General features: G+C 46.9%; 1 protein-coding gene across 1 annotated transcript; it reads left to right on the plus strand.

Annotated features, from left to right (window-relative positions):
* The first annotated feature begins 6,334 nt into the window (after window positions 1–6,334).
* On the plus strand, window positions 6,335–26,685 carry LOC137167543 (zinc finger protein 436-like). Its single transcript, XM_067569758.1, has 4 exons — window positions 6,335–6,496; window positions 9,120–9,314; window positions 21,516–21,629; window positions 23,142–26,685. Exons 2-4 carry the CDS (start codon window positions 9,134–9,136, stop codon window positions 24,374–24,376), a joined length of 1,530 nt encoding a protein of 509 aa, XP_067425859.1. The 5' UTR covers window positions 6,335–6,496; window positions 9,120–9,133; the 3' UTR covers window positions 24,377–26,685.
* Window positions 26,686–27,083: the final 398 nt, after the last annotated feature.

A 27,083-nucleotide genomic window follows, 5' to 3' on the forward strand; every position in this document is an offset into this window, starting at 1 on the left:
GGATGGAAAGGGGGCAGTCTCCAGAGCAATGGGTCGGGTGGGGGCAATTGGGGCATGGGAAGTGAAGAGGGGGTCAATCCCTGGAGTGAGGGGCTGGGGAAATCAGGGCACAGCAGGGGTTGGTCCCCAGAATAAGAGGCTAGGTGGGGAAATCAGGGCACAGTGGGACAGTGGGGTCATCCCCAGAGTGAGGGACCAGGTCCAGGACTGTGGAGGGTGGTTACTTATCCAAAAATCCATTTTTTGTCTGTTGGTCCCTAGAGAAGACGTGATAGGTCCTTCACTGCAGATGTTACAACCTGAGGGACTTTGACTAATCACTCCTACTCTTCTTAGTTCATGGAGGAGCTGTAGTTACTCTTCCATGGAAAACCAAACAATCCCCGGCCCACAAAGCTATATAAACCCTTCATTTGCTACTATGGACTCCAAAGTTACCCTCTGCAGTGTAGTAGCTGTGCTGGTCCGAGGATATTAGGAAGACAGAGTGAATGAGGTAAAACCTTTTTTACTGGACCAGCTTCTGTTTGTGAAAGAAACACGCTTTCAAGCTACACAGAACTCCTCTTCACCCGAACAACACCTTTGACAGATGAGCCTGGAAACTCAAACTCCGTGTACCTTTCCCACACTTGAAGAAGAGCTCTGTGTAAGCTGGAAAGCTTGTTTCTCTCCCCAGCAGAAGTTGGTCCAATAAATATTACCTCACCCACCTTGTCTTTCTAAAGATAGAATCATAGAATCATAGAATATTAGAGTTAGAAGGGACCTCAGGAGGTCATCTAGTCCAACCCCCTGCTCAAAGCAGGACTAACCTCAGCTATATCATCCCAGCCAGGGCTTTGTCAAGCCGCAGCTTAAAAACCTCTAAAGATGGAGATTCTACCACCTCCCTAGATAACCCATTCCAGTGCTTCACCACCCTCCTAGTGAAAAACTTTTTCCTAATGTCCAACCTAGACCTCCCCAACTGCAACTTGAGACTGTTGCTCCTTTTTCTGTCATCCGCCACCACCGAGAACAGCCTAGGCCCATCCTCCCTGGAACCCCCTTTCAGGTAGTTAAAGGCTGCTATCAAATCCCCCCTCATTCTTTTCTTTTGCAGACTAAACAAGCCCAGGTCCCTTAGCCTCTCCTCATAAGTCCTGTGCTCCAGCCCCCTAATCATTTTTATTGCCCTCCGCTGGACTCTCTCCAACATGTCTACATCCTTTTTGTAGTGGGGGGCCCAAAACTGGACACAGTACTCTAAATGCGGCCTCACCAATGCCGAATAGAGGGGAATAATCACTTCCCGCGTCCTGCTGGCAATGCTCCTACTAATGCAGCCCAATATGCTATTAGCCTTCTTGACAACCAGGGCACACTGCTGACTCATATCCAGCTTTTTATCCACGGTTACCCCCAGGTCCTTTTCTGAAGAACTGCTGCCTAGCTCATCGGTCCCCAGTCTGCAGCTGTGCATGAGATTCTTCCTTCCTAAGTGGAGGACTCTGCACTTTTCTTTGTTGAACCTCATTAGATTTCTTTTGGCCCAATCCTCCAGTTTGTTTAGGTCCTTCTGTATCCTATCCCTATCTTCCAGGGTATCTACCACTCCCCCCAGCTTAGTGTCATCCGCAAACTTGCTGAGGGTGCAATCGACCTCATCCTCCAGATCATTAATGAAGATGTTGAACAAAACCGGCCCCAGAACCGACCCCCGGGGAACTCCACTTGTGACCGGTTGCCAGCTAGACATGGAGCCATTGATCACTACTCATTGAGCCCTATACTCTAGCCAGTTCTCTATCCATTTTATAGTCCATTCATCCAACCCATACTTCTTTAACTTACTGATAAGAATACTGTGAGAGACAGTATCAAAAGCTTTGCTAAAGTCAAGGTATATCACATCCACCGCCTTCCCTACATCCACAGAGCCAGTCACCTCATCATAGAAAGCAATCAGGTTGGTCAGGCATAACTTTCCCTTGGTGAATCCATGTTGACTATTTCTGATCACCTTCCTCTCTTCCAAGTGCCTTAAAATGGATTTCTTAAGGACCTGCTCCATGAGTTTTCCAGGGATTGAAGTGATGCTGACTGGTCTGTAGTTCCCTGGATCCTCTTTCCTCCCTTTTTTCAAGATGGGCACTATATTTGCTTTTTTCCAGTCCTCAGGGACCTCCCCCTGTTGCCACGAGCTTTCAAAGATAATAGCCAATGGCTCTGAAATCACCTCAGCCAATTCCCTCAGCACCCTCGGGTGCATTGCATCCGGCCCCATGGACTTGTGTATGTCCAATCCTTCTAAATAGTCTTGGACCTGTTCCTTCATACTGCGGGATGTTCACCTCCTTCCCATTCTGTGCCACCCAATACAGTAGTCTGGGAGCTGATCTTGTCTGTGAAGACAGAAGCAAAAAAGGCATTGAGTACCTCAGCTTTCTCCACATCCTCCATCACTAGGTCGCCTCCCTCATTCTCTAAGGGGCCCACACTTTTCCTAATCTTCCTCTTGTTGGCAACATGCCTGTAGAAACCCTTCTTGTTCCCTTTCACGTCCTTTGCTAGCTGCAACTCCAATTGTGCTTTGGCCTTCCTGATTTCATTCCTGCATGTTCAAGCAGTGTTTTTATAATCCTCCCTAGTCATCTGACCAAGCTTCCACTTCTTGTAAGCTTCTTTTTTGTGTTTAAGTTCGCCAAAGACTTCTTTGTTAAGCCAAGCTGGACGCCTACCATATTTGCTATTCTTTCTGCACATCGGGATGGTTTGCTCCTGTGCCCTCAATAAGGTTTCTTTAAAATACAGCCAGCTCTCTTGGATTCCTTTCCCCCTCATATTAGCCTCCCAGGGAATCCTGCCCATCAGTTCCCTGAGAGAGTCAAAGTCCGCTTTTCTGAAGTCCATGGTCCGTATCCTGCAGTTCTCCTTTCTTCCTTTTGTCAGGATCCTGAGCTCGACCATCTCATGCTGCCTAGATTGCCACCCACTTCTACTTCTCCTACCAAATTTTCCCTGTTTGTGAGCAGCAGGTCAAGAGATGCACGGCCCCTAGTTGGTTGCTTTGGCACTTGCACCAGGAAATTGTCTGCGACACTCTCCAAAAACTTCCTGGATTGTTTGTGCTCTGCTGTATTGCTCTTCCAGCAGATGTCAGGGTGATTGAAGTCCCCCATGAGAACCAGGTCCTGTGAACTGGAAACTTTCCCTAGTTGAGTAAAGAAAGCCTCATCTACCTCATCCTCCTGATCTGGTGGTCTATAACAGACACCCACCACGACATCACCTTTATTGTTCTTGCTTCTAAGCTTAACCCAGAGACACTCAACTGACTTATCTCCAGTTTCATACAGGATCTCAGAGCAATCAGAGTGCTCTCTTACATACAGTGCAACTCCTCCACCCCTTCGCCCCTGCCTGTCCTTCCTGAACAGTTTATACCTATCCATGACAGTGCTCCAGTCGTGAGAGTTACTCCACCAAGTTTCAGTTATTCCAATCATGTAGTAGTTTCTTGACTGTGCCAGGACTTCCAGTTCCTCCTGCTTGTTTCCCAGGCTTCTTGCATTTGTGTACAGGCACTTGAGATAAGCAGCCGATTGGCCTACTTTCACAGTATGAATCGAGAGGCCTCCCCTGCTGCACCCTCCTCCTTCTGCTTCCTTGTGGTGTCCCTCTCCCCCACTTAACTTCAGGCTTAGGTCTCCATCCCCCGTCGAACCTAGTTTAAAGCCCTCCTCACTAGGTTAGCCAGCCTGTCTGCGAAGATACTCTACCCTGTCTTCGTTAGGTGAATCCCGTCTCTTCCTATTAATCCTTCTTCCTGGAACAACATCCCATGATCGAAGAATCCAAAGCCCTTTCTTCGACACCACCTGCGTAACCACGCATTCACTTCCGCAATGTGACCGTCCCTACCTGGGCCTTTTCCCTGAACAGGGAGGATGGATGAGAATACCACTTGTGCTTCAGACTCCTTTATCTCTTTTCCCAGAGCCACATAGTCCGCAGTGATCCGCTCAAGATCATTCTTGGCAGTGTCATTGGTGCCCACGTGGAGAAGCAGGAAGGGGTAGCGGTCTGAGGACTTGATAAGTTTTGGCAGTCTCTCCGTCACATCCCTAATCCTAGCTCCAGGCAAGCAGCACACTTCTCTAGTTTCCCGGTCCGGACGGCAGATGGATGACTCCGTCTCCCTTAGGAGGGAGTCCCCGACCACCATCACCCTTCTCTTCTTCTTGGGGATATTAAACTTAATTGATTAAAGGTTTAACTTAATTCAATGAGGTGTATCCAAGAGATTGCAAAGATCACCCTTTTTGTCTCCTCATCCACTCAAGCTGCCCTACAGACCCAGAGAGGTGAAGGAGGTGCTCTGTTCCCACCTAGGCTCATATGCAGATACAGAGCCCATGACGAAAAGTTCCAGAGGGGTAGTTCCATGTTAGTCTGTGTACAGCAAAAACAACAACTCTTGTTAGAGCCCATGACATTACCCAGCATACAATCTAGATTGTTGAATAGCTGTATCCCCTCAATTCTCCATCCAGCGTGCCTTTTACACTGTTTCATAGTGAGATCAACCACTCCTGCTCTGCTCTGACATAGCCTTCATCCAGCATATAAATTACTTCCAATTACACAGTATAACTGCTGTACCCAGCCACTCATGAGGATGGTGTGGATTGCACCCTCAGCAAGTTTGCAGATGACACTAAATTGAAGGGTATGGTAGATATGCTGGAGGGTAGGGATAGAATAAAGAGTGACCTAGACAAATTGGAGGAATGGGACAAAAGAAATCTGATGAGGTTCAACAAGGACAAGTGCAAAGTCCTGCATTTAGGATGGATGAATCCAGTACACTACCACAGACTGGGGACCAACTGGCTAAGCAGCATTTCTGCATAAAATGACGTGGGGGTTACAGTGGACAAGAAGCTGGATATGAGTCAGCAGTGTGTCCTTATTGCCAAGAAGGCTAATGGCATATTGGGCTGCATTAATAGGAGCATTGCCAACAGTTCGAGGGAAGTGCTTATTCCCCTTTTTTGATGCTGGTGAGGCCCCATTTGGACTATTGTGTCCAGTTTTGGGTTCCCCACTAAAGAAAGGATGTGGACAAATTGGAGAGTCCAGCGAAGGTCAACAAAAATGATTAGGGGACTGGAACATATGACTTATGAGGAGAGGCTGAGGGAACTTGGCTTGTTTAGTGTACAGAAGAGAAGAGTGAGGAGGGATTTGATAGCCGCCTTCAACTACCTGAAGAGGATGTTCCAGGAAGGATGGAGCCAGTCTGGTCTCATTGGTAGCAGATGACAGAACAAGGAAAAATCATCTCAAATTGCAATGGGGGAGGTGTAGGTTGGATATTAGGGGAAAAATATTCACTAGAAGAGTGGTGAAGCACTGGAATGGGTTTCCTAGGGAGGTGGTGAAATCTCCATGCTTAGAGGTTTCTAAGGCCCCGCTTGACAAAGCCCTGGCTGGGATGATTTAGTTGGGTTGGTCCTGGTTTGACTAGACTACCTCCTGAGGTCTCTTCCAACCCTAATCTTCTATGATTCTATTAATCTAATTCAGCAATGCAAACAATACCAGACCAGTTTACTGCATCTCACGTGGTCAATCTGAATAAAGAAAAATAACATTTTAGGACAATGATACTCCTGTTAGTACTTCTGAAGACACAGTGTTCAGAAAACCAGGTAGTCTAGATACACAGATTAACTGCTCTAGGCTTTTAAGGATTCAGATTAGATTTAGTGATGCTTTATTAAATTGATAGAGTTCAATAAAAATGTTCAAATTTAGCTAGATTGTATGTATCTAGGATTGTGGGTTTTATTTTTTATATAAGGAGACACAGTGATAGTAGGAACCAAAGTTACCCCATAGCGTTGGGTGGGGTGAATGTTTAGGTAGTGAGCCTTATTAGCAGAGGCACACTGCATATTGTTTCAGGCACTTGGTCGGGGCAGGGAAACGAACACACCTATCTGTAGAGGTAAGTCAAGTCTCTGATGTGCTTTCAAAAGTCTCCAGTATCTTTTCTGATGTTACAATAAGAAGCTGGCACAGCAGTTACGGGGGCACATTTCTCTGGGATTCTCTCTCTGATTCGTTCACCCTGGAGGTTTCACTTGGCTCAGGACAGAGACCGAGCAGGGCCAGGATTTTGGCGAGTCTCTAGCAGATGAAGGGTTAACACTGTGGCGCCAGGCTGCTCTGCTGATTGCTAAGGGAGGGGGAGGTTGCTTTGGCTCTAGCTGCTCAGCAGATTGGTCGGGGGTTGAATTTCCTGGGTCAGAGGATGCTGCTGATTCCTTTGTGAGCCGGGAGACCGGGCTGAGCAGCTGCTGCTCCCCAGCGGGTCTGTGCGGGGAGCGCCCTTCACTAGCGCCCCTCTGTGCCCAGCCCGGGCGGACTTTCTCCGCTGGCTGGAACCAGCCCCTGGGGCAGCCCCGGGCTCTGCCGACAGCAGCTCCCGAGCCGCAGACTGCAGGTGACGGTGCAGGGGACGGGTGTGATGTTCAGCCTGCTGCTTCCTGGCACCATTTGCTGCTCCGCCTGTCCTGGGCTCTCTCCTGCAAGCGAAGGATGCTCAGTCACATCTGCTGAAGCCTCTGGCCTAACCCTGCCATCCCTTGGGGTGACAATGACAACGCGCGCCTGGCTCTTCCTGGGGCTCAAGGGATCAGCTGGGCAAATGAGAGGAGAGGGATGGGCAGTCTGTGCAGGGGGCAAACTGGCTGCACGGGGGACAAACAGCTGGAGGCAGAGCAAGGGGAGGGGCAACATCAGGAAGAGGGGATAGACGCTGGGGTTGAGAACAGGATATAGGCACTGCCAGCCAGTGGCAGAGGAGAAATCCCGGCATCAGGAGGGGCAGAGGGGATAGAAGTGACTCCAGATGGGGGGAGCCATTTGCGCAGATTACGCCCCCTCCCCCCCAAAAAAAAAAAAAAAAAAAAAAAAAAAAGAAAAGAAACGGGGCATCCCAGCACCCACTTCCCAGGCCTGTTTTCTGGATGGCACAGCGTAGCCGAATGCCTAGACAAAGGCCCTTCCCATCCGCTACGGTGGATTCACCTGCTGCAACAGACTAGATGCAGTGAAATGTTTTAAATATTCCCCCCCTCTTCCAAAATGATAATTGTCAGACATGTTTTTGGGGGTCAGAAGAATCTCTCATCACTTTCTGTGTCTGCAGCAGAGTGCACAAATGTGTCCTGGCTGCTGTTCTAATTGCCTGCATTGAATTGCCTTTTTCTTGGAGTGTAGTTTCGCTCCTTTAAGTCATTTACTTTTTAAAATGTTGTGTTTATTGCTCGTAGCACTTCATCCTTTACTTTCATTAACATTGTTCAGATGGATGTTCTGCATCACTGTACATATTTTAATAGCAAGAAATCATTGAAAACACTATGTTGCTGGTAGTTCAGCCGTCACATGACAGTGTCTTGTATGTGCTGCAACACTAATTTTTTATTTGAAATTTTTGTTTCCCATCCCCACCCCACCCCCCAATAAGGGTGTTCTATGGGCCCACATGATACCAAGGTTGACAGATTTCCTGAGTTGGAGTCAAAACTTCTTCATTTTCCTTTAGTCCTTCAATGTAGATTGCCTTTTTAACTTTGTTTTGCCTCTTTATCCAGCATCCTAGTGGTTTTTCACAAGTCACCAGCCGTGTAGATGTTGGTTCCCAAATATTCACTACAGGCCAGATTTTTAAATGTGACAGCACCTGGATGCTTTTGAGAATTTTTTGTAATTGAAAACTTATTAAAAATCCTTATTTCTGTAAGTAATTCCCCATCTTGCAAGCACTAAAGTACATACTTTGCTTTTCTGTTACTTTATTTATTTCATATATAAATGGTTTTTTTTCTACTGAATTCTTTGTACTTCTAATTGCGTATTTTAATTTCATTGCTTTTTATATATGCTACATCTGTTGTTCTGATACATTTCAGTGGTGTTCTTCATTCCGAGAAGCTCACTGTTCTGTGTTGCCAAAATCTAGGATTTTAAAAACGAGTTGTCCTTTTCTTTATTGGTTGGGTCTGGGGCATAGTGCTGACCTCACAAGATTTGACTTGCCCCCCAGATTTTTTACAGGGGAATAGCTAATGCATGTTAGTTAGTCCATGGTAAAACACACATTTGCTTAGCACTGAGGAGCCAGACTATAATGCTGACTAAGATGCAAAATTAAACATTATTATTAATAGCTTGACAGCTCTGATACTGATTGTGGGGCTAACGCTACTTCTTTGCAATCGCAAGTATTTGCGTCTAAATATTTGCTGCCCCCTATTTCTGTGGATTTTATGGGAAAGCACTTAAAACATTTTAAACTAAAGAAATTAACATGGGGGTTTTACCCTCATTTCCCCTTATCCCCTTCCTTTATTAAAGGGTTGTCTACATGGTGTGACACTAAAGGTGTGAAGCTAAAGAACATAAATTACATCACCTTAAATCTGAGAGATTTAAATGTTCAATCTGTTCAGTTGAAATAGAGTGTTGGTTTAAAAAAAGTATATTGAAAGACTGAAAACTGACTTGCTGACACTGTATAAGTATGTTGATGGAGAGAAACTAATGGATACCAAAGGGCTCTTCAATCTAGTGGATCAAGGCTTAATGTGAACAAATAACTGAATGCTGAAGCCAGGTAGATTCAGATTAAAAAGTAGGCACAAATTGTTGATAGTGAAGATAATTAGCCACTGAAACAAATGATGAAAGGAGGTGGAGGATTCTCCATCTCTTTGCCTTCAGATCAGGACTGGATGACTTGCTAGAAAATATGCTTTTGAGAAATGCAGGTTTGTACAGGGGTAACTGGATTAAATGTAATGGCTTGTGACACACAGGAGGCCAGACTACATGATCTAATGATCCCTTCTGTTACTATGAATCTATTAATTTTAGGATCTTGTCCTGCCACACACTCACCACACATGTTTAATGTTAAAGCATCTGAGTGATCCCATTGGATCATCAGTGTCTAGAATGTCTGTCAACAGGGTAAGAGTCTGGAGGGAATGGGGGTGTGAAAAGGATTAAAGCCCCTTCTGAAATTTCTCCAGTTGCCTTTCTCACCCTCACCCTGACAGGCTGCAGAATATCCATGTTTTGCTCCAGATCATCCCATGCCCTCAAGAGACAGGAAATGGCTACAGCGGAGCCAGTGACGTTCGAAGAGGTGGCTGTGTATTTCTCCGAGGAGGAATGGGCTCTGCTGGACCCTGGTCAGAGAGTCCTCTACCAGCGTGTAATGCAGGAGAATTATGAGACTGTGAGCTCGCTGGGTAAGTATCCCAGTCCCCACAGGTATCAGAAGCTATGTGGTCTCTGTAGCACCTGCACTGACTTTGGCTCATTGGCCTCCTATATGTCAGGGGGATCAGCACCAGTAATCCCTCGCTCCTGTGTGAGAAACTGTCCCTTCCGCATCCCCTCCCATGGGACAGCAGATCCAGGGACAATACAATGGTGCTGCTCTTCCCATAACCAAGGTTTTTAATGTGCTTCACCACCCTCTTGTCCATATTCTGCCTTGGATGTGTTAGTGGAAGGGCCCAGTCAGGAACAGAAAGTACCAGATTTATGGGGTCGGGCCAGCTGCTGTTAGTGCCTCCAAGGCTACCTCTTGTGTCAAGGTGCTGAATTCCTGGAAGGAGGATGCTGCTACTGGTGTCATTTCCTGGCTCTGGCTGATCTCTGTGAAATGATGGTTCCTTACAGTGAAAGGGGCTGGGTTCTGGAGCTGAGTGAGGGCAATTCATAAAGCAAGTAATGCCCTGGGAGTGTTCTGCATGGTGTATCACTGTAATAGAAAAAAGTGAGGAGAGCTCTTCTTGTATTTCAGGCACCGCTCTGGTACTCAGGAGACCTGGCTTCCATTTCCACGTTCTGCCACAGGCTTCCTGTGTGAGTTCTTGTAAGTCACTGAAGTTGTGGCTTTCGAAGGGACCCAAGAAAGTTACACATTCAATCCCATTGAGTTGGGGGTCTGGGCCCCTTTCAAAATCCTGGCTTTATTCTCTCTGGTCCTCACTTGCCATTCTGTGAAATGAAGATGATATTCCATGCTCAGTCTGTCTTGTCTTTTTAGATGAAAATTTCTTACCCAAAGATATTTCTTCTTCCTATGTAAATGTCTGGCTTCAAACTGAAGAGACGTGCGTTCAATGCCTTGCTCTGCCACAGAATTCCTCTGTGACCTTGGGCAAGTTGCTTAGACTGTTTGTGCCTCAGTCCCCTGTCTCTGCAATAGGTATTTTAGTATGTCCCTACTTCACAGGACTGTGTAAGGATAAATACATTAAAACTGTGAGGTGCTCAGATGCTCTGATGTTAGGTGGCCATATAAGTACCACTGATACTGCAGTTGTGCCCTGATTTACACTGAAGAGGCCAGATGCTGCTGTAATTAATAATCTTTGCTTCCTGTAGCAGCTGCAATGGTGTAAGAGTTGTTGTTAGTGCCACAGAGTTTTGTAAGGGAGCTCTGATGTCAGCTGCAGTAGCTGAGAATGTAGCTTGCTGATTCAGCAGAGCTGTTTATAAAGAGAGATCATAGGTTCGTTTTGGTGGTGAAGGCGCTCTGCCAGGTCTATTGTCGACGAAGCATAGTACTAGTGTCTCAGCTCAACGCTTACAGGCACACTAATGCGTGTGTTTTCCCGCCGACAACAGTACTGGATCAATCAGCACTCTGGGATGCTGTCCCCTCAAGTAGCGCAGAGGTGCCCCTCCTGTGATTTTTCCTTTTATACTTTGATACAGACAAGTTACATGTTGCACTCCACGTTACTACCACTTTTACCCTTGTACCTGTTATTTTGAATGAAACGTCCTTATCCTGTCATCTCCCCCGTCATTTTTACAAGGGGTCAGTGTTTTCTTGTACCATCCCTTAGGAATGTGTTTATGTAGTTTTTTAAGAGATCTGTGTGTTTTGGTATCATCCTTTCCTGTCAGGAATGTGCTTATTTGGTTAGCTGAGACCTAGTGTGTTGTTGTTCTGCCAAGGCTATGTATGCTCTGGTTCCCAGCCATTGGTTCACACTATTAGTTATGCCTAGGGCTCCAGCAAGGCTTACATTCCCCTCCGTTTTGTCTTCTTACTGGGAGGATGTTTAGCCATCATCCCGGATGTATGGACTGAATGATGACCCAGTGGCCTAAACACTGTTTCTTGGCTTTACCCATCCATACGTTCATGGTCCATGTGTCCAGTGGTCTCCACATTCTCTCATATGACCTGTGGACAAATATTCCTTTGTCAGGATTCAGTATTGATTACCAGACACTGAACAAGATGGTTTTGAATAGCATGTGCCTCAGTTAGGATTCAGTGTCACTATCCGCCTGTCACAAAATACATCCCATCCAATGTCCTCCTCTTGGATTGGTACATGGCCTTCTTGACCAGGATGAGGAGGAAGCCGACATGAAGGTCCTTAGACTTTGGGGGCAATTAGTAAATTAAAATGTGCAGGGAAGAGTGCAGCAAGAATCTCAACACGGGGTTTGAGAGGAGGTGGAAAAGGAGCTGCAACCTGGCTCACTCCAGATACATATCTCTGTGGGCACAGAATGAACAAGTGCCATGGAAGTCTGAAAATTCTGTCGGCAACATGCCCATGCTCCTTGAAGGAGCCCAACCAACTTACATTGCTGGTGGGTGTGAAATCAAGGTGGAATATAGGCTGTCCCACTAGGGCTTCTCATCCTCTCCATGTGACAGAATGGCTGAACATTTTATCTGGGCAGGACACGAGGGTAAGGAAATGAGGAGTGGTGAGTGTGATTGTGTATAGCTTCTCTTGAGATGTGGCTGAGAGACTCATTGGCTGGATCAATATGAGTCAGTTCAAATGGGAGATTCAAAGTGACAGGGGGAACCATGGGGCAGGGATCTGACATCAAGCTTCAGGGGGTCAAGGGATATGGGCAGGAGGAGAACACCTGGCTAAGGAGAAGCCACAAAGGCAGAGCATAGGGCAGCCTTCACCTCCTGGAGCACACAGTGGGGGACACATGGGGTGGTCAATCCTATATACTGGGCAAGCCTATTGGAGTCCACTCAGTCTTGCCAACAATAGATGAGAAGTTCATTGACTTTGATGACACCAGCCAAGATCAGCCTCTGGTGCACAAAGGCTACCTCCACCACCGGTGCCACAAGATGGGGATTGCAACAGGAGTTCAGGAAGGAGGTCTTCACTCTTGGCAGCCGCAACACACCTGGTTTCAGAGACCAACTTGCAGGGCCTGAGGAGATCCTGGTAAAAACTGACAGTTCACAGTGATCTTGGATGAGATGTCTCAGATGGAGATAAACAAACTGCTGGTCATATCAAAACACTCGGAGGCAACGGAGGAAGGCATAAGACCCCAAGACTATAACAATGGCCCTGGGAAACACCACTATTTACCTCTCTCCATTCTGAAACAAGCATTTATTCCTGCCCTATGTTTCCTGTCTTTTAACCAGTTACTGATCCATGAGAGAACCTTCCCTTTTATCCCATGATTGCTTACTTTGCTTAAGAGCCTTCAGTGAGGGTTTTGTCAAAGGTTTTTTACAGTCCAAGTAGATTATATCCACTGGATCACCCTGGTCCACGTGGTTATTGTCGCCTTCAAAGAATTCTAATAGATTGGTGAGGCAGGATTTCCCTTTACAAAAGCCGTTTTGAGTCTTCTCTTACATCTACACTGGAATCAGACACTGGTGACTGGTCTGTGCTAGCTGATTCAGGCTTGTGGGGCTTGGACTGTGGGGCTGTTTCATTGCAGTGTAGACTTCAGGGCTCCATCTGAGGCCTAGGGTCTAGAACCCTTTGAGGTGGGAAGGTCCCAGAATCCAGGTTCCAGCCTGGGCCTGGACGTCTACACTACAGTGAAACAGCCCAGAGCCTTAGCCCGAGCCCCGTGAGCCTCAGTCAGCTAGTGGAGTTCAGCATCAGGTTTTTAATTGCAGTCTAAACATAGAATCATAGAATGATAGAAGATTAGGGTTGGAAGGGACCTCAGGAGATCATCTAGTCCAACCCCCTGCTCGAGCAGGACTAACCTCAGCTAAATCATCCCAGCCAGGACTTTGTCAAGCCGCAGCTTAAAAACCTCTAAAGATCAGCAAGTTAAGGAAGTCTGGGTCAGATGAATGGACAAAAAAATGGATAGAGAACTGGCTAGAGGATAGGGCTCAACGAGTAGTGATCAATGGCTCAATGTCTAGCTGGCAGCCGGTCACAAGCGGAGTGCCCCTGGGGCCGGTTTTGTTCAACATCTTCATCAATGATCTGGAGGATGGGGTAGATTGCACCCTCAGCAAGTTTGCAGATGACACTAAGCTAGGGGGAGTGGTAGATACCCTGGAAGGTAGGGTTAGGATACAGAAGGACCTAAACAAACTGGAGGATTGGGCCAAAAGAAATCTGATGAGGTTCAACAAGGACAAGTGCAGAGTCCTCCAACTAGGACAGAAGAATCCCATGCACAGCTACAGACTGGGGACCAATGAGCTAGGCAGCAGTTCTGCAGAAAAGGACCTGGGGGTAACAGTGGCTAAGAAGCTGGATATGAGTCAGCAGTGTGCCCTGGTTGCCAAGAAGGCTAATAGCATATTGGGCTGCATTAGTAGGAGCATTGCTAGCAGATCACGGGAAGTGATCATTCCCCTCTATTCTGCATTGGTGAGGCCGCATTTGGAGTATTGTGTCCAGTTTTGGACCTCCCACTACAAAAAGGATGTGGACAAGTTAGAGAGAGTCCAGTGGAGAGCAACAAAAATGATTAGGGGGCTGGAGCACAAGACTTATGAGGAGAGGCTGAAGGAACTAGGCTTGTTCAGTCTACAAAAGAGAAGAATGAGGGGGGATTTGATAGCAGCCTTTAACTACCTGAAAGGGGGTTCCAGGGAGGATGGAGCTAGACTGTTCTCAGTGGTGGCAGATGACAGAACTAGGAGCAACGGTCTCAAGTTGCAGGGGGGGAAGTCTAGGTTGGACATCAGGAAAAAGTTTTTCACTAGTAGGGTGGTGAAGCACTGGAATGGGTTACCTAGGGAGGTGGTGGAATCTCCATCTTTAGAGGTTTTTAAGCTGTGGCTTGACAAAACCCTCGCTGGGATTATTTAGCTGAGATTAGTCCTGCTCTGAGCAGGGGGTTTGGACTAGATGACCTCCTGAGGTCCCTTCCAGCTCTATGATTCTATGATGCAATCTACCCCATCCTCCAGATCATTAATGATCATAACGTATCCCTGCACAACAAATCATGTTCCTCTGTGTGTCTGTTAATTTATGTCTGACTGGCTCTTCATAATCTACAACATCTCATCCTGTGTGGCATGCTTATGTTCCTGGGGTTCTTTCCACATCCGGTTTTTGAGACAATGAAATCCTCCAGGTGCTTAGCTCCGTGTCTGTCAGCTACCCCAGAGTGTTCATTATCTTATGGAAAGTGTCATCACGTGTTCTCTTTTTCCACCTTCTAATCTGGGAAAGCCTCTCTGTTAGTGTGGAGGATGCACTGAGGGCCAAGCTTTCCACTGTTTGGCATGCAAAGCACAAGGCAGCCACTGTCAGTGCATACCCTGGATCTAGTGCAAGCAAGAACGTAATCAAAATCCCTAGCTATTCAGTGAAGCGGGTTGCTATTCCAGCCATGGTGAGTATGGCCCAGTGGCATTGGCAATGGGACATGTGCTCCAACTAGAGTTAATATGGGAGTGGCATGGGAAAGTGTCCTACCAAATAAATAAGGCAGCCCTCTCTTCTGCAAAGGATAGCAGAGTACCTCAATGCAAGTTTTCTGGAGATCTCCATGGAGGATTCCTAGACCATCCCTCTGCACATAAATAGTCTTTTCTGAGGGAGCACGCTCTGCGTAACTGTATCAGCCATTGGGAAGCAGATCCCCACTGCATTGCACTTTTTTCTTTATATTAAACATAAAATATAATATCATGTAACCCTTGCAGTTTGATTGGAATTTCAGATTCCCCAGAGGTGCTTTCCCTGTCATCACCCTCACCACTATGCTGTCCTGTGACTGACTAGACTGCTCCAGGCTTAAAAATAGCTCCAGGCTCTTGCCTGTCTTCCATTCTCTTCCTCCTCCTCGTCTAGATTGTTCTCATCATTGTTGCCTGAGATGGCCTGGGATTCAGAATCCTGTGAGGTATCCAGTCTGTGTTTGGGGGTAGTGGTGGGGTCGCTGCTGAGAATCATGCAGCTTACTGTAGAAGTGGCATGTCTGTGGTACAGAACCAGAACGACTGTTCACCTCCCTTGTCTTCTGGTATGCCTGCCGAAGTTCTTTGATTTTTTCACCCGGCACTGCTGTGTGTCCCTGGTGTATCCTTTCTCCACCATGCCCTACCTGATCTTTTCATAGATATCTATGTTTCTTCAGCTGGATCAGAGCTGTGTCTGCACAGACTCTTCTCCCCACAGACTAATAAGATCCACCACCTCTTATCTACTTCAGGCTGGAGCACAATTGGGGCATTCAATTGCCATGATCAGCTGGACTGGCTATCTGTCCACCGTGATCAAACAAAAAATGGGAATTCAAACAGGGTAGGGGGCTGTTTCCTGTGTACCTGACTGCTGTGCAGTGGTACTCCAGAGTGGTCACAGTGGAGCATTGTGGGACACCTCCTGGAGGCCAATTCTGTCAACTTACCAAACCCTATGTCTACACTGCCTCTCTGTCGACTCATCAACATTGAATTAAGTGCTATGCCTCTCATAGAAGTGGAGTAATTAAGTCAACATTACAGGTGAGTTAGTTTGGCGGAAGGGACCTGGTAGTGTAGATGCATACGTTATTAGGTCGATGTAAGGTGGCTTCCGTCGACCTAAATTTGTAATGTGAACCAGGCCTTATTGCCTGGAAGTGCTTGTGTTTTTGTAATACTAGCCCTGTTCTTACCAAGTTAATGTATCAGACAGTGAAGTGCAAGTCAGCATGTTTTGTAACAGGACTAGATTTTTGCTCATGTCCTGACTCTTGCTAACATTGCTTTATAGCAGCAGGGCCTGACTTTACTTCAGGCCTTAGGCCTTATACCAGGCCTTTTATACCAGGCCTCATGTCTCAGGCTCTCTCTTGCTACTTCACCTTGTACAAAAATTATTACAATAGGGTGTGAACATAGGGGGGTATTCTGTGTCAGAGGCTCAGGACACCTTCAGAGACCTAATGCTTCCCAGGCCAAAAAATCACCAAGACCTTTCTGTGGCGGTTGGTCAGGATGCCTGAAGGCAGGCTGAGGGTGTTTAACTAGTACTAGAGCATGGAGAAGACCAGTTGGTTGATGACCAGTGCCCTCCCCTGAAGGGAAAGGTACCAGAGAAGTCCTGTCATTGCCTGAAAACAGTCAGACTCTCTGGCTTCCAATTTCCCAGTGGTGAAGGATTGGTGACACACAGCTAGAACAGCAGACCTGTGATTCATTGGCTGGTATTGAGCATGGTGGGAGGGAACCAAACTACCACCCATTCCAACCAGCAGGCCAGAGCTCTTGACCGTGTTGAACTCTGGGTCAGAGGGGTCCATTGAGTAGTTGGTTTGGCAATCCTTCACCTGCACCAGGGCTTCTTGATGAGGGTCTTATCATCATACACTGACAGCACCACCCTCAAGGCAGAGTCACTGAGCACCAACTATATCAATTGCTTGCACAAAAGACAAAGGAAAGGCTTGATGATTACAGCATACAAGTGGCCAGAGAAAGGCAGGCCTGATGCACTTCCTAACTGATGGGGACAGCTGAGCTTGACTGTACACTATGCAGATGCATACTGCACCTGGAGGAACCCTAAAAAATGGGGGCCAAAGCCAAATGCCTGCAGGGTTGCCATGAGATACCTGTGATCCACCTTTTCAAATCCCTTTTCCTAGTTAAAGGGACAGGAAGGGCAGAGAAGACCATCTCTACAAGCTAGATGGAAAAAGTCCTGGACCTGAGAGAGGTTGTCAAGGATAGTACTGTCTGGGACAGTGGAGGTCTGGTCAGGGTGGATCACGTCTGCCAGCACAGACATCAGTTGCAGTGAGCTGACTTTTCCTATGACTTCCTAGTTTATGCTGAGTAGTGATACTGATCACCAATTCCTCAGGGCATGGAGGTCCCTCTTCTTCAGCAGCAAGGTGAGCAAAGCCTACCTGCATAACAGGAGGAACACCATGCTGCCCAGGGGCTCTGCTCAGATGAGGGTAAGGATCGGGCCAAGGACATTCCAGAATGCGTGGTAGAACTGAAGGGTCAGCCATCGATGCCTGGAGATTTCTTAGTGGGTGTTAGGGCTTTCCCCTACTCCTTCCATCTTGGTTCCCAGACACAATTTGCCAGAAAGCAAGAGTCCAGTCTGCAGGCAATGTGATGGGTTTATTGATCAAAGGCAAGCATAAATTCACAACCCTTTACATCAGTTGGGCTTCCTTTCCCGTAACTGTAGTTCTGTGTGCTCATAGAACTCCCTCCTCCCCCAACCATAGCTTCGTACACTGACAGGACTCCCCTCCCACGCATCCTTTTTCTTGGTATGGTTAATTATACCTGCAGGCTCTCCCCTGATAACCATATACTGGAGGCAGTAGTATGTTCCGTTTTGGGTGGTCTTGAGTCTGGGGGCTTTAACACCACCTCCTTTGAACCCCATGGGAAGGGCAAAGAGGCAGAAGTCAGAGTCACTATTTGTAGTGTCACCGTCTTTCTCCCTTTCTCCCTCCCAGCTTCTTGATTAGCAACTCCTGCTTGAATCTGTTCCCTTATTTCCTCTCAAAACAGAAAAGCAAAACTTTTACTCTGTTTGGGGGCAAGTTTAACCTTGTGCTTTCACTCACATTTCTTTTCATTTGCATCTTAGTCTATTTGGGTTAAAAGCATGATTATTATTTAGTCTTTCACCTTACGTTCTCCTTAAGTTCTTCCAACGCTGGGAATCAAACAGAGGGTTTCTGAGGGCTTGGACAGAGTGAGAGGAAGCTCTAGCCAGTCTCATTCTCCCATGCTGACCATCAGGAGTTTATCCTACAGGGCTGCTCAGATGTCAACATCAGTCAATCTAGAGAGAAAGGTTGATATAGAAAGCTCTCATCATTTATCGCATCTGCTTCAGACTCCTAAGAGGGGTGCCAGCCTCTGATAGAAGACAGGTAATGTGAGTTTTTTGGTCTACTCCTCCTCTCCAGAGCACAGAAGTAGCAGGAGCCATAATACATCTCCTGAAGGGGCTCAATATATGAGCAGACAAAACTGCCTTGGGTCCAGTGGTCATCAAGGACCCAAAGCTCATCCCATTTCTCCCAGTGCGGTATGTGGAGGGACAGATTCCCAGGGTTGGCAGCCAGGCATCTCTCCACCTCCATGACCTCCCATTCCAACTACGTTATCACTGCTTCCATCATTGCCCCATCCTTCCTCCTGCTGCTTGCCAGTGGCCCAGTTACAGGCGGTCAGGCCTAGGGTCTGACCCAGTCATAGGCGGTCAGAGTCAGAATGCCAGAGCCAAGGGTTGAGAAAGTCAGAGTGAGAAGTCAGAGCCAAGGCTCAGAACTGGATTACCAGGAGTCAGGGATGGCAGGAACAGGGCTGCTTCTGGACAGGACAGGAACAAGACAGGATGCAGGGCAGAAGCTGGACTGGAGCTATGGAGAGGAAAGCAGGAGCAAGACTTAGAGAGTTGAGCACAGGGAGGTAGATGGTCTGTAGACATGTGCATTGAGCAGCTAGTGAACTACTGCTGCTGGGCTTAAGAACTGGCCTTCTAGCTTCTTCAGCCAATCAGGCGGGGCGGGTCATCAGGCAGCCTAGCCAACTCATTAGGTTGTCAGGAATACTGAGCAGGTGCAGCTGCAGGGGCCCTACTCCTGACACTGGTCCCATGAAGTAGCTGCAGCAAAACAGCCTGACACACACCTTCCCTACTTCCCACCATCTCTGTGACAAGCCAAAGGTGTGCGTCTACCTTCACCAAGCCAGCCAAACCTCCCAGAAGACTCCACAAAGCCAGCATCCTCTTACAAGCTATTGCAATGCTAATGAGCCGGCCACAGTTGATCAGGTATCACAAGGACTAAATGAGGGTCCGAGAAGAGGTCTAGCTGAACGTCTGAGGAATGGGCCTACAACAAATGAAAGATAGATTCATGCAACTAACTTAGGTGTGACTGAGTCACCTCCACCAAGAAAAAGGTGAAGGAGGTGGCATCATCTGGGTGCTAGTCACACCAAATGTCTACCAGGGAGTGATGCTCAATATCCTCCTGAGGACATTGGCAGCATACCAGCATCTCTGCTTCCCAACGTGGTCCTTTGCTTGAAGGATGGTGTTAAAGTTCCCACCCAGGATCAAGAACTCATAAGAATATAACATGCAGATGAAGACAGTTACCCACTGATAAAAGTGCACCAACTCCGAGACCAGTGTCTGGTCCTAAATATTGACAAAGTTTAAATGCAGCCCCTCCACATGGACTGGAGAAGCAGCAGGCAGCCTGACACATCCTTGGCAACCCCCACAACAGGCATCTCTCCAGGTCCAGGGAGAACAGTGTCATCACCCCACTTGATGATGCTGTGAGTTGGCTAAAACACACCCTGTTCCCCCACTACAGCTGACAGCTGTCTTCAGCAGTCCAATCCATGTGTTTGCTGCAGGAAAATCAGAAAGAACCTCCCTGCCTGAAGATAGGAGAGGATCTGGCACCTGCAGAGCCTCCCCCTACAGCCATAGATGTTTAATGAGGCATAGATGATATCCTTGATGGGAGAGACGGTTGCAGATCCTCACCGAGAGAGGGGTCCCATGCACCAGCAGCACCACACAGCAACCCATGCTCCACCCTATAGTTGAGTAAAGGGATAAGGAAACTGCAGTCCCACAGGTGCGGTCTATAATGCTGCTCCTTTGCCCTCCTCTAAAAAGGCCCTCTCAGAGTAGGGGATGATATGGTAATCCTCCCCTCTGATAGAGAGCAAGCTGCGCCCTTCTTCCAATGGCACACATGGCCTCCAGGAACCGGCACCATTTGTCCCATGAGACAGTGGGAACCAAGAAGTCCATGGGCTTAACAGAGCCCACACACTCACCATTCAGACTCCCATGGAGGGACAACTCCTCTGCCCCCTCCACCTCAACCTATATAGAGGCCCAGTGCACCATCTCCTGAACCACGTGGTCCACCATGTGCCTTGATGTGGGAGGAAGGAGCACGGCAGCCCCAAAGTGAGGGGGAAGGGAAGGAAAGCAACCAATGCCTGCACATGTAATTTACACATGGGGCCAGGCAGCTGCCAGAGGAGGGAATGATCCCCTTGCCTGCTGGTTAGGCCTGGATGGGGCAGATGCCCTGGATGTAATTAGCAGAGGCTGTTGGCTTTGGTGATGTTGTTGATGTTGAATTAGCTGCAGCCATTTGAACATATGCCTGGGTGCCCTGGGAGTAGGGTCCCGCTGGTGGTCAAAGACCATATGGAAGAAGGAGAAAGGAAAATACACCCAGCAGCCTCCTTCTTGGCAGGTCTCTTGAATTTGCTCTGAAAGGAGGAGGAGACATTACCCTTCCAGTAATAACTAATGGTCAGACCTACTGAGAGGAGTATCCAGAGGTGGGACAAGAATGGTGGCCAGGGAACCCCCTGGTCCCTTCCTTTCCTCCCCATTCCCCTCCACCAGCTGCAGTGTCTGGGGGAGAAGCCTTGCCAAGCAGGGGCTGGGCACCTGAGGAAAGTTGAGAACAACACAAAGAGCAGAGCCAAAGCAGCAGAGGGGAGCTCAGCTGAAGCAACAGCCCCACATACTCCCAGAGGAGCAGCCCAGCCAAATGCCTCCATCACCAGCAGCAGGAGCAGCAGCTGTTGTGGCCAGCTGGGAGGCCCGCCCAGGCAGAGGCAGTATGGGATCAGGAATGTAGGCAGACAATCCTAGTTGCTCAGATAACTTCCTCTGTCTCATTCTGGTTTACATCATACACCCAAGCCAAAGAGTGAGGCTAGACATCCCCCCCCCCCCAGGAGCTTTGTGGACAGAGCCCTTAATGAGCTAGACTCAGAGCTCTGCTAGGTCCTTTCTCTACAAGCTCTAATGATCTGTCAGGTAGCAGCTGCAGACTGAGCACTGCCTGTGGGCCTGGTTCTCAGACCTGCAAGTCCTCAGAAGAGCTCCCATTTGAAGTACTGTGTTCCTGTTCTGGCCTGGGATGGGGGGATGTCATTGGTAGTGACGGACCCCTAATTGTACCTAGAGAATGCAGCAGAGTGCTTAGCTCCACAGGGGAATAAGAGCCATTCCCTATGCACAGGTGATAAAATTTTGCTGCACATGAGTGTGTCATGGGATCTTGTGTGATTTATAGCCCAGTCTCTGTAATATGGGGAAGGGCCTCTCTGGGTGGGCGATCCAGATCTTGGGTCTGGATTTAGTTAGAAATAGCACTGACCTTAATGAACAAGATCAACACTTGATTAATTGCTCCCCAAGCAGGATTTCCAATTTCCAAACCTAATGTGCTCTCCTGGGTGGAGTCAGAGGAGGAGCTGTGGGTCCCAAATCTCCAGGGCTATGAGGAAGGGGATATCATCGGCGATACCCAAACAGGTGAGGAATCCGCTAAATTGACTCAGAAACCAATTCCTGTATCCTCATGGCAGATGTCACTTGTGCATTTTCATGAAGTCTATCTGACCCTTCAGTCCCTGTCTTCATCTCCAGTCAGAGGATATGGTGGAATCATAGAGTTGGAAGGGACCTCAGGAGGTCATCTAGTCCAACCCCCTGCTCAGAGCAGGACTAATCTCAGCTAAATAATCCCAGCGAGGGTTTTGTCAAGCCTCAGCTTAAAAACCTCTAAAGATGGAGATTCCACCACCTCCCTAGGTAACCCATTCCAGTGCTTCACCACCCTCCTAGTGAAAAACTTTTTCCTAATGTCCAACCTAGACCTCCCCCCCTGCAACTTGAGACCATTGCTCCTAGTTCTGTCATCTGCCACCACTGAGAACAGCCTAGCTCCATCCTCCCTGGAACCCCCTTTCAGGTAGTTAAAGGCTGCTATCAAATCCCCCCTTATTCTTCTCTTCTGTAGACTGAACAAGCCTAGTTCCTTCAGCCTCTCCTCATAAATCTTGTGCTCCAGCCCCCTAATCATTTTTGTTGCTCTCCGCTGGACTCTCTCTAACTTCTCCACATCCTTGTTGTAGTGGGGGGTCCAAAACTGGACACAATACTCCAAATGCGGCCTCACCAATGCCGAATAGAGGGGAATAATCACTTCCTGTGACCTGCTGGCAATGCCCCTCCTAATGCAGCCCAATATGCTATTAGCCTTCTTGGCAACCAGGGCACACTGCTGACTCATATCCAGCTTCTTAGCCACTGTTACCCCCAGGTCCTTTTCTGCAGAACTGCTGCCTAGCTCGTTGGTCCCCAGTCTGTAGCTGTGCATGGGATTCTTCCGTCCTAGGTGCAGGACTCTGCACTTGTCCTTGTTGAACCTGATCAGATTTCTTTTGGCCCAATCCTCCAGTTTATTTAGGTCCTTCTGTATCCTATCCCTACCTTCCAGGGTATCTACCAGTCCCCACAGCATAGTGTCATCTGCAAACTTGCTGAGGGTGCAATCTACCCCATCCTCCAAATGATTGATGAAGATGTTGAACAAAACCGGCCCCAGGACTGACCCCTGGGACACTCTGCTTGTGACCGGCTGCCAGCTAGACATGGAGCCATTGGACACTACTCATTGAGCCCTATGCTCTAGCCAGTTCTCGATCCATTTTATAGTCCATTCATCCAACCCATATTTCCTTAATTTGCTGATAAGAATACTGTGAGAGACCGTATCAAAAGCTTTGCTAAAGTCAAGGTATATCACATCCACCACTTTCCCCACATCCACAGAGCCAGTCACCTCTTCATAGAAAGCATAGGAAGGATGGGTCTTCTCTGGGGAAGGGTTTTGAGGTAGGCGGATGAAATCAATTCCTAATATTTCAACTTCCTGAGCAGTTATTTGGATGTATTCTCCCCCTTTTCCTGTTCCCCTTTCAGAGGTTTCCTTTCTGCACAGCACAGGGAATAACTCCTGTCAGGATTATCTGTCTATCCCAGCAGGTGATGGGAAGGTGAGTGAGAAGGAGGAGAGTCTTCAGCAGGAAGATCCTGAGCAAGTGGAGCCACATGGGATGTTGTCGGGAAGATCTGAAGTACATGTTTCCCAGAGTCCTGAGCAGGGAGAAACCTGTGAGAGTCAGTGTAGGCCAGAAAGGCAGCAGGGAAACCATCCAGAGGAGGGACGGGGAAAATCCAATCACAGGAGCAGATGGATCAAAAGAAACAAAGAAACTGTTCAACAGAGAATCCCCCATCAAGAGGGACCCTATATTTGCAGTGACTGTGGGAAAAGCTTCCAGTGGAGACCGGTCCTTATTTTACACCAGAGAATACACGCAGGTGAGAAACCCTTTAAGTGCCCTGACTGTGGGAAAAGCTTTAGTCGGAGCTCATACCTTATTCAACATAAGAGAATCCACACAGGAGAGAAACCCTTCAAGTGCTCTAACTGCGGCAAAAACTTCAGTCAGAGGTCATACCTTATTCAACATCAGAGAATCCACACAGGAGAGAAACCCTTCAAGTGCTCTGACTGTGGCAAAAACTTCAGTCGGAGCTCATACCTTATTCAACATCAGAGAATCCACACAGGAGAGAAACCCTTCAAGTGCTCTGACTGTGGCAAAAACTTCAGACAGAGCACACACCTTATTGAACATCAGAGAATCCACACGCGGGAGAAGCCCTTTAATTGCTTTGAGTGTGGGAAAAGCTTCAGACAGAGTTCCTACCTTATGACACATCGGATACTACATACAAGAGAGACACCCTATAACTGCCTCGACTGTGGGAAAAGTTTCAGTCGGAGCTCAGATCTTGTTAGACACAGGAGAGTCCACACAGGAGAGAAACCCTTTAATTGCTCTAACTGTGGCAAAAACTTCAGTCAGAGCTCAAACCTTATTCAACATCAGAGAATCCACACAGGGGAGAAGCCCTTTAACTGCCTTGTCTGTGGGAAAAGTTTCAGTCGCAGCTCAGATCTTGTTAGACATAGAAGAATCCACACAGGAGAGAAACCCTTCAAGTGCTCTGACTGTGGCAAAAACTTCAGTCTGAGCTCAAACCTTATTGAACATCAGAGAATCCACACAGGGGAGAAGCCTTTTAACTGCCTTGACTGTGGGAAAAGCTTCAGTCGGCGCTCACATCTTAACAGTCATCGTACAATCCACACAGGAGAGAAACTCTTTAACTGCTCTGACTCCAGGAAAAGCTGCAGTGAACGCTAAGATCTTATTGCACATTAGAGAATTCACACAAGACAGAAACCGTATAGCTGCTCTGACTGTGCGAAAAGCTTAAATAAGAGCTCATATTTTATTGAACATCAGATTTAAATTTTTTTTTATTGAAGCTAAAGCTAATGTTAATGTTATCTAATGCACAGGTTAAGGAAAGAGTTTCTATCCATCTGGGTATAATGCTTACATTCTCCAAAAGTACAGAGTTTGGTTTAAAAGTCATACATACAGATAGTACATAATCTGTAATATCCCTAATTAAGGTTAACACATTTAATACATTTAACAATACAGTTAAAATATTAGCATCCAAATATTTGGGAATATCACTCATAAAAATTATACTAACCATAGCTTGTGGAAAGCAAATATAGCAATGAGTGTAGATTGTCACTCAGAGACTGAGGATTTTAGGATATATTGTCCCTCAATGTATACAATCCCTCAGAAAAAAATTTGTTTCTTTCCTAGCTGTGCTTCTCCATGGTACTCTGGCTCTTTTCTCCTGATATTGCTGATGTCCATTGCTAAATTCTAAATAGATGTCCCTTGACCACCTAATGGTGTCCAACACCATAAATTGCCATACAAAAGAGACCCTATAACTTCCCTGATTGTGGGAAAATCTTCACTTGGAGCTCAGACCTTGTTAGACATAGAAGAATCCATAAAGGAGAGATACTGCAATGACTGTGGGAAAAGCTTCGCTCTCAGTAAAGACCTCACTGATCCCCAGAGAACCCACACAGAAGAAAACCCTACAGATGCTGTGCCAGCATAAAAAGCTTCAGTCAGTGTTCACACATTTTATCAGAGAACCCAAAGGTGAGAGAGACCCTATGAATTCCCAAGTGTAGAAAAAGTCTCAGTTGGTCAGTTCTTGTTGCCCACCATAGAATCCACACAGGGAAAAAATCCTTTAAATGCCCTGAATTTGGGAAAAGTACAGTGAGAGCTCAGCCCTTAATAAACCTTAGAGAATCTATGAGGAAGAGTGCCCTAACTGGGGAAAACCATTTAGGAAAAGACATACATCTAATGAGTAAAGAGAATCCACAGAGAACACAGATCTTAAAAGTTGCGTTGGCTAGGGATGGGAAAAGTCTTTGCATCTGTGCCTATTCCCACAAATCTCAGAGGATCATGCAGTGCTGGAGTGGCCATGTAGTGGGACATTCAACATTATTAAAGCAGAGAATGAAATCTCCTTCATAGAACAGAACCATACAGACTCTGGCTGAGGTATCATTCCCATGTCATGATAGGACTTGATTTTATGACTTCTTGGGAAAATCTGAATGTTTTGTGTTCCGTTGCTTCATTTAAATACCATGTTATATCCCTCAACCCATCTTTTTCTTATATGCTGTGACTTCTCATTCATCCTGGATAGTGTTTTAGGCTGGAATCCACCAAAGGTCTTAGGTGTTACACTGTATGTTGCAATGCATAACTTTTGGGTACCTAGCGTATCAGAGAAACAATACTGGGATCCACAAAGACTGAATTATGTGGCCAAGCTCCTTATAAAATGAATAGGGAGAGATAGGTATGTTAGAATGTGATTCCCAAATCCCTGCACCTTATGTGGGGAGCCACCTGTGCTAGCCAGTGTCACATACTGATGAGAGTGGTATGTCCAAAGTTCCACCCCTTTCATGGGAAGAGGTGCATATCTTTGCTTCCAATTCATAAGCCATAGAAGTGACACGATCCTCTAATGATCGGGCCAGTCCAGTTGATGTTTTCAGATGCCACCTAGCTCCAAACAAATAGCTGCAGTGCATTCTCCCTCATAAACTTTTGGCCAGTGGTAAGGGTACTCACCCATGATGTGAGAGACCAGTTCAAGTCCCCTTTCCATCTAATAAAACCCAGGGTTTAGAACAGGAATCTGCCTCCTCTCTGAGAAGAGTGCTCGCCACTCAGCTATAAGATATACTGATGTGTGTTTCTATTCTGTCCTCGTGAAGCAGTTCAGCTGTGTATAAATACCGAGAGCTGTTAGGCCAGACAGAGAGCGAAAATGACCCCACACCGGTTATCAAGAAGCTAAAACCGGGTGAACTTTTTAGCAGCTGGAATTTCTGTGTCCTTCTTCATGGCAGGATTTAGGATTTTGTCTTCAGGGAAATTTACAGAGTTATTGGAGCAAGGGGTCTGGACAAACATTTCTGACATATGTTGATGCCAAGTGCAAGTTTGGCCTTTTCAGTGATTTTTCCATAGTTGAGTGCCACGAGGCCCTGCTCCCAGAATCCTCTAGCACTCAGGCTCACCAAACTTGTTCATTGTGATACTATATAGTAATTCAGCACCGTCCCAACAGAGGGGAGTCCCAGGCAGGGAAGGCTACCGCATCTACTTAAAGGAACTGCTTGTACCAGCTAACAAGGGTGAGACGTTGCTAATTCAAATCCTGTTAGTGTGTAGAACTTAGACTACAATGTTATGTTTATTTCTTTTCATAACTACTTTTAATCTCTTTACACTTGCCACTTATAATCACTTAAAATTTATTTTTCTGTAGTTAATAAACTTGTTTAATGTTTTATCTTAACCAGCATGTTCTTGAGTGAAGTGTTTAGACAAACTCTGCTTAGTACTGTAAAGCATGAAGGATTCTTTCTCCAAGAATCAGGCAGCACACACAAACTGAAGGGGTTTATTCACAATACCAGGAAGTCTGAGAAAT

The sequence above is a fragment of the Emydura macquarii genome, unplaced genomic scaffold (genome assembly GCF_026122565.2).
Source record: "Emydura macquarii macquarii isolate MOO-44397 ecotype Brisbane River unplaced genomic scaffold, CSIRO-AGI_Emac_v2 contig_2935, whole genome shotgun sequence".
In the NCBI taxonomy this organism is placed as follows: Eukaryota; Metazoa; Chordata; order Testudines; family Chelidae; genus Emydura; species Emydura macquarii.

What these genes read in the sequence shown, in the direction of transcription:
- LOC137167543 (XM_067569758.1), top strand. Translation starts at nt 9,134, where the DNA reads ATGTTTTGCTCCAGATCATCCCATGCCCTCAAGAGACAGGAAATGGCT. An exon ending in TGAGACTGTGAGCTCGCTGG is followed by an intron (nt 9,315 to 21,515) that starts GTAAGTATCCCA and finishes CTCCCCAAGCAG; the next exon opens with GATTTCCAATTTCCAAACCT. An exon ending in CATCGGCGATACCCAAACAG is followed by an intron (nt 21,630 to 23,141) that starts GTGAGGAATCCG and finishes TGTCTATCCCAG; the next exon opens with CAGGTGATGGGAAGGTGAGT.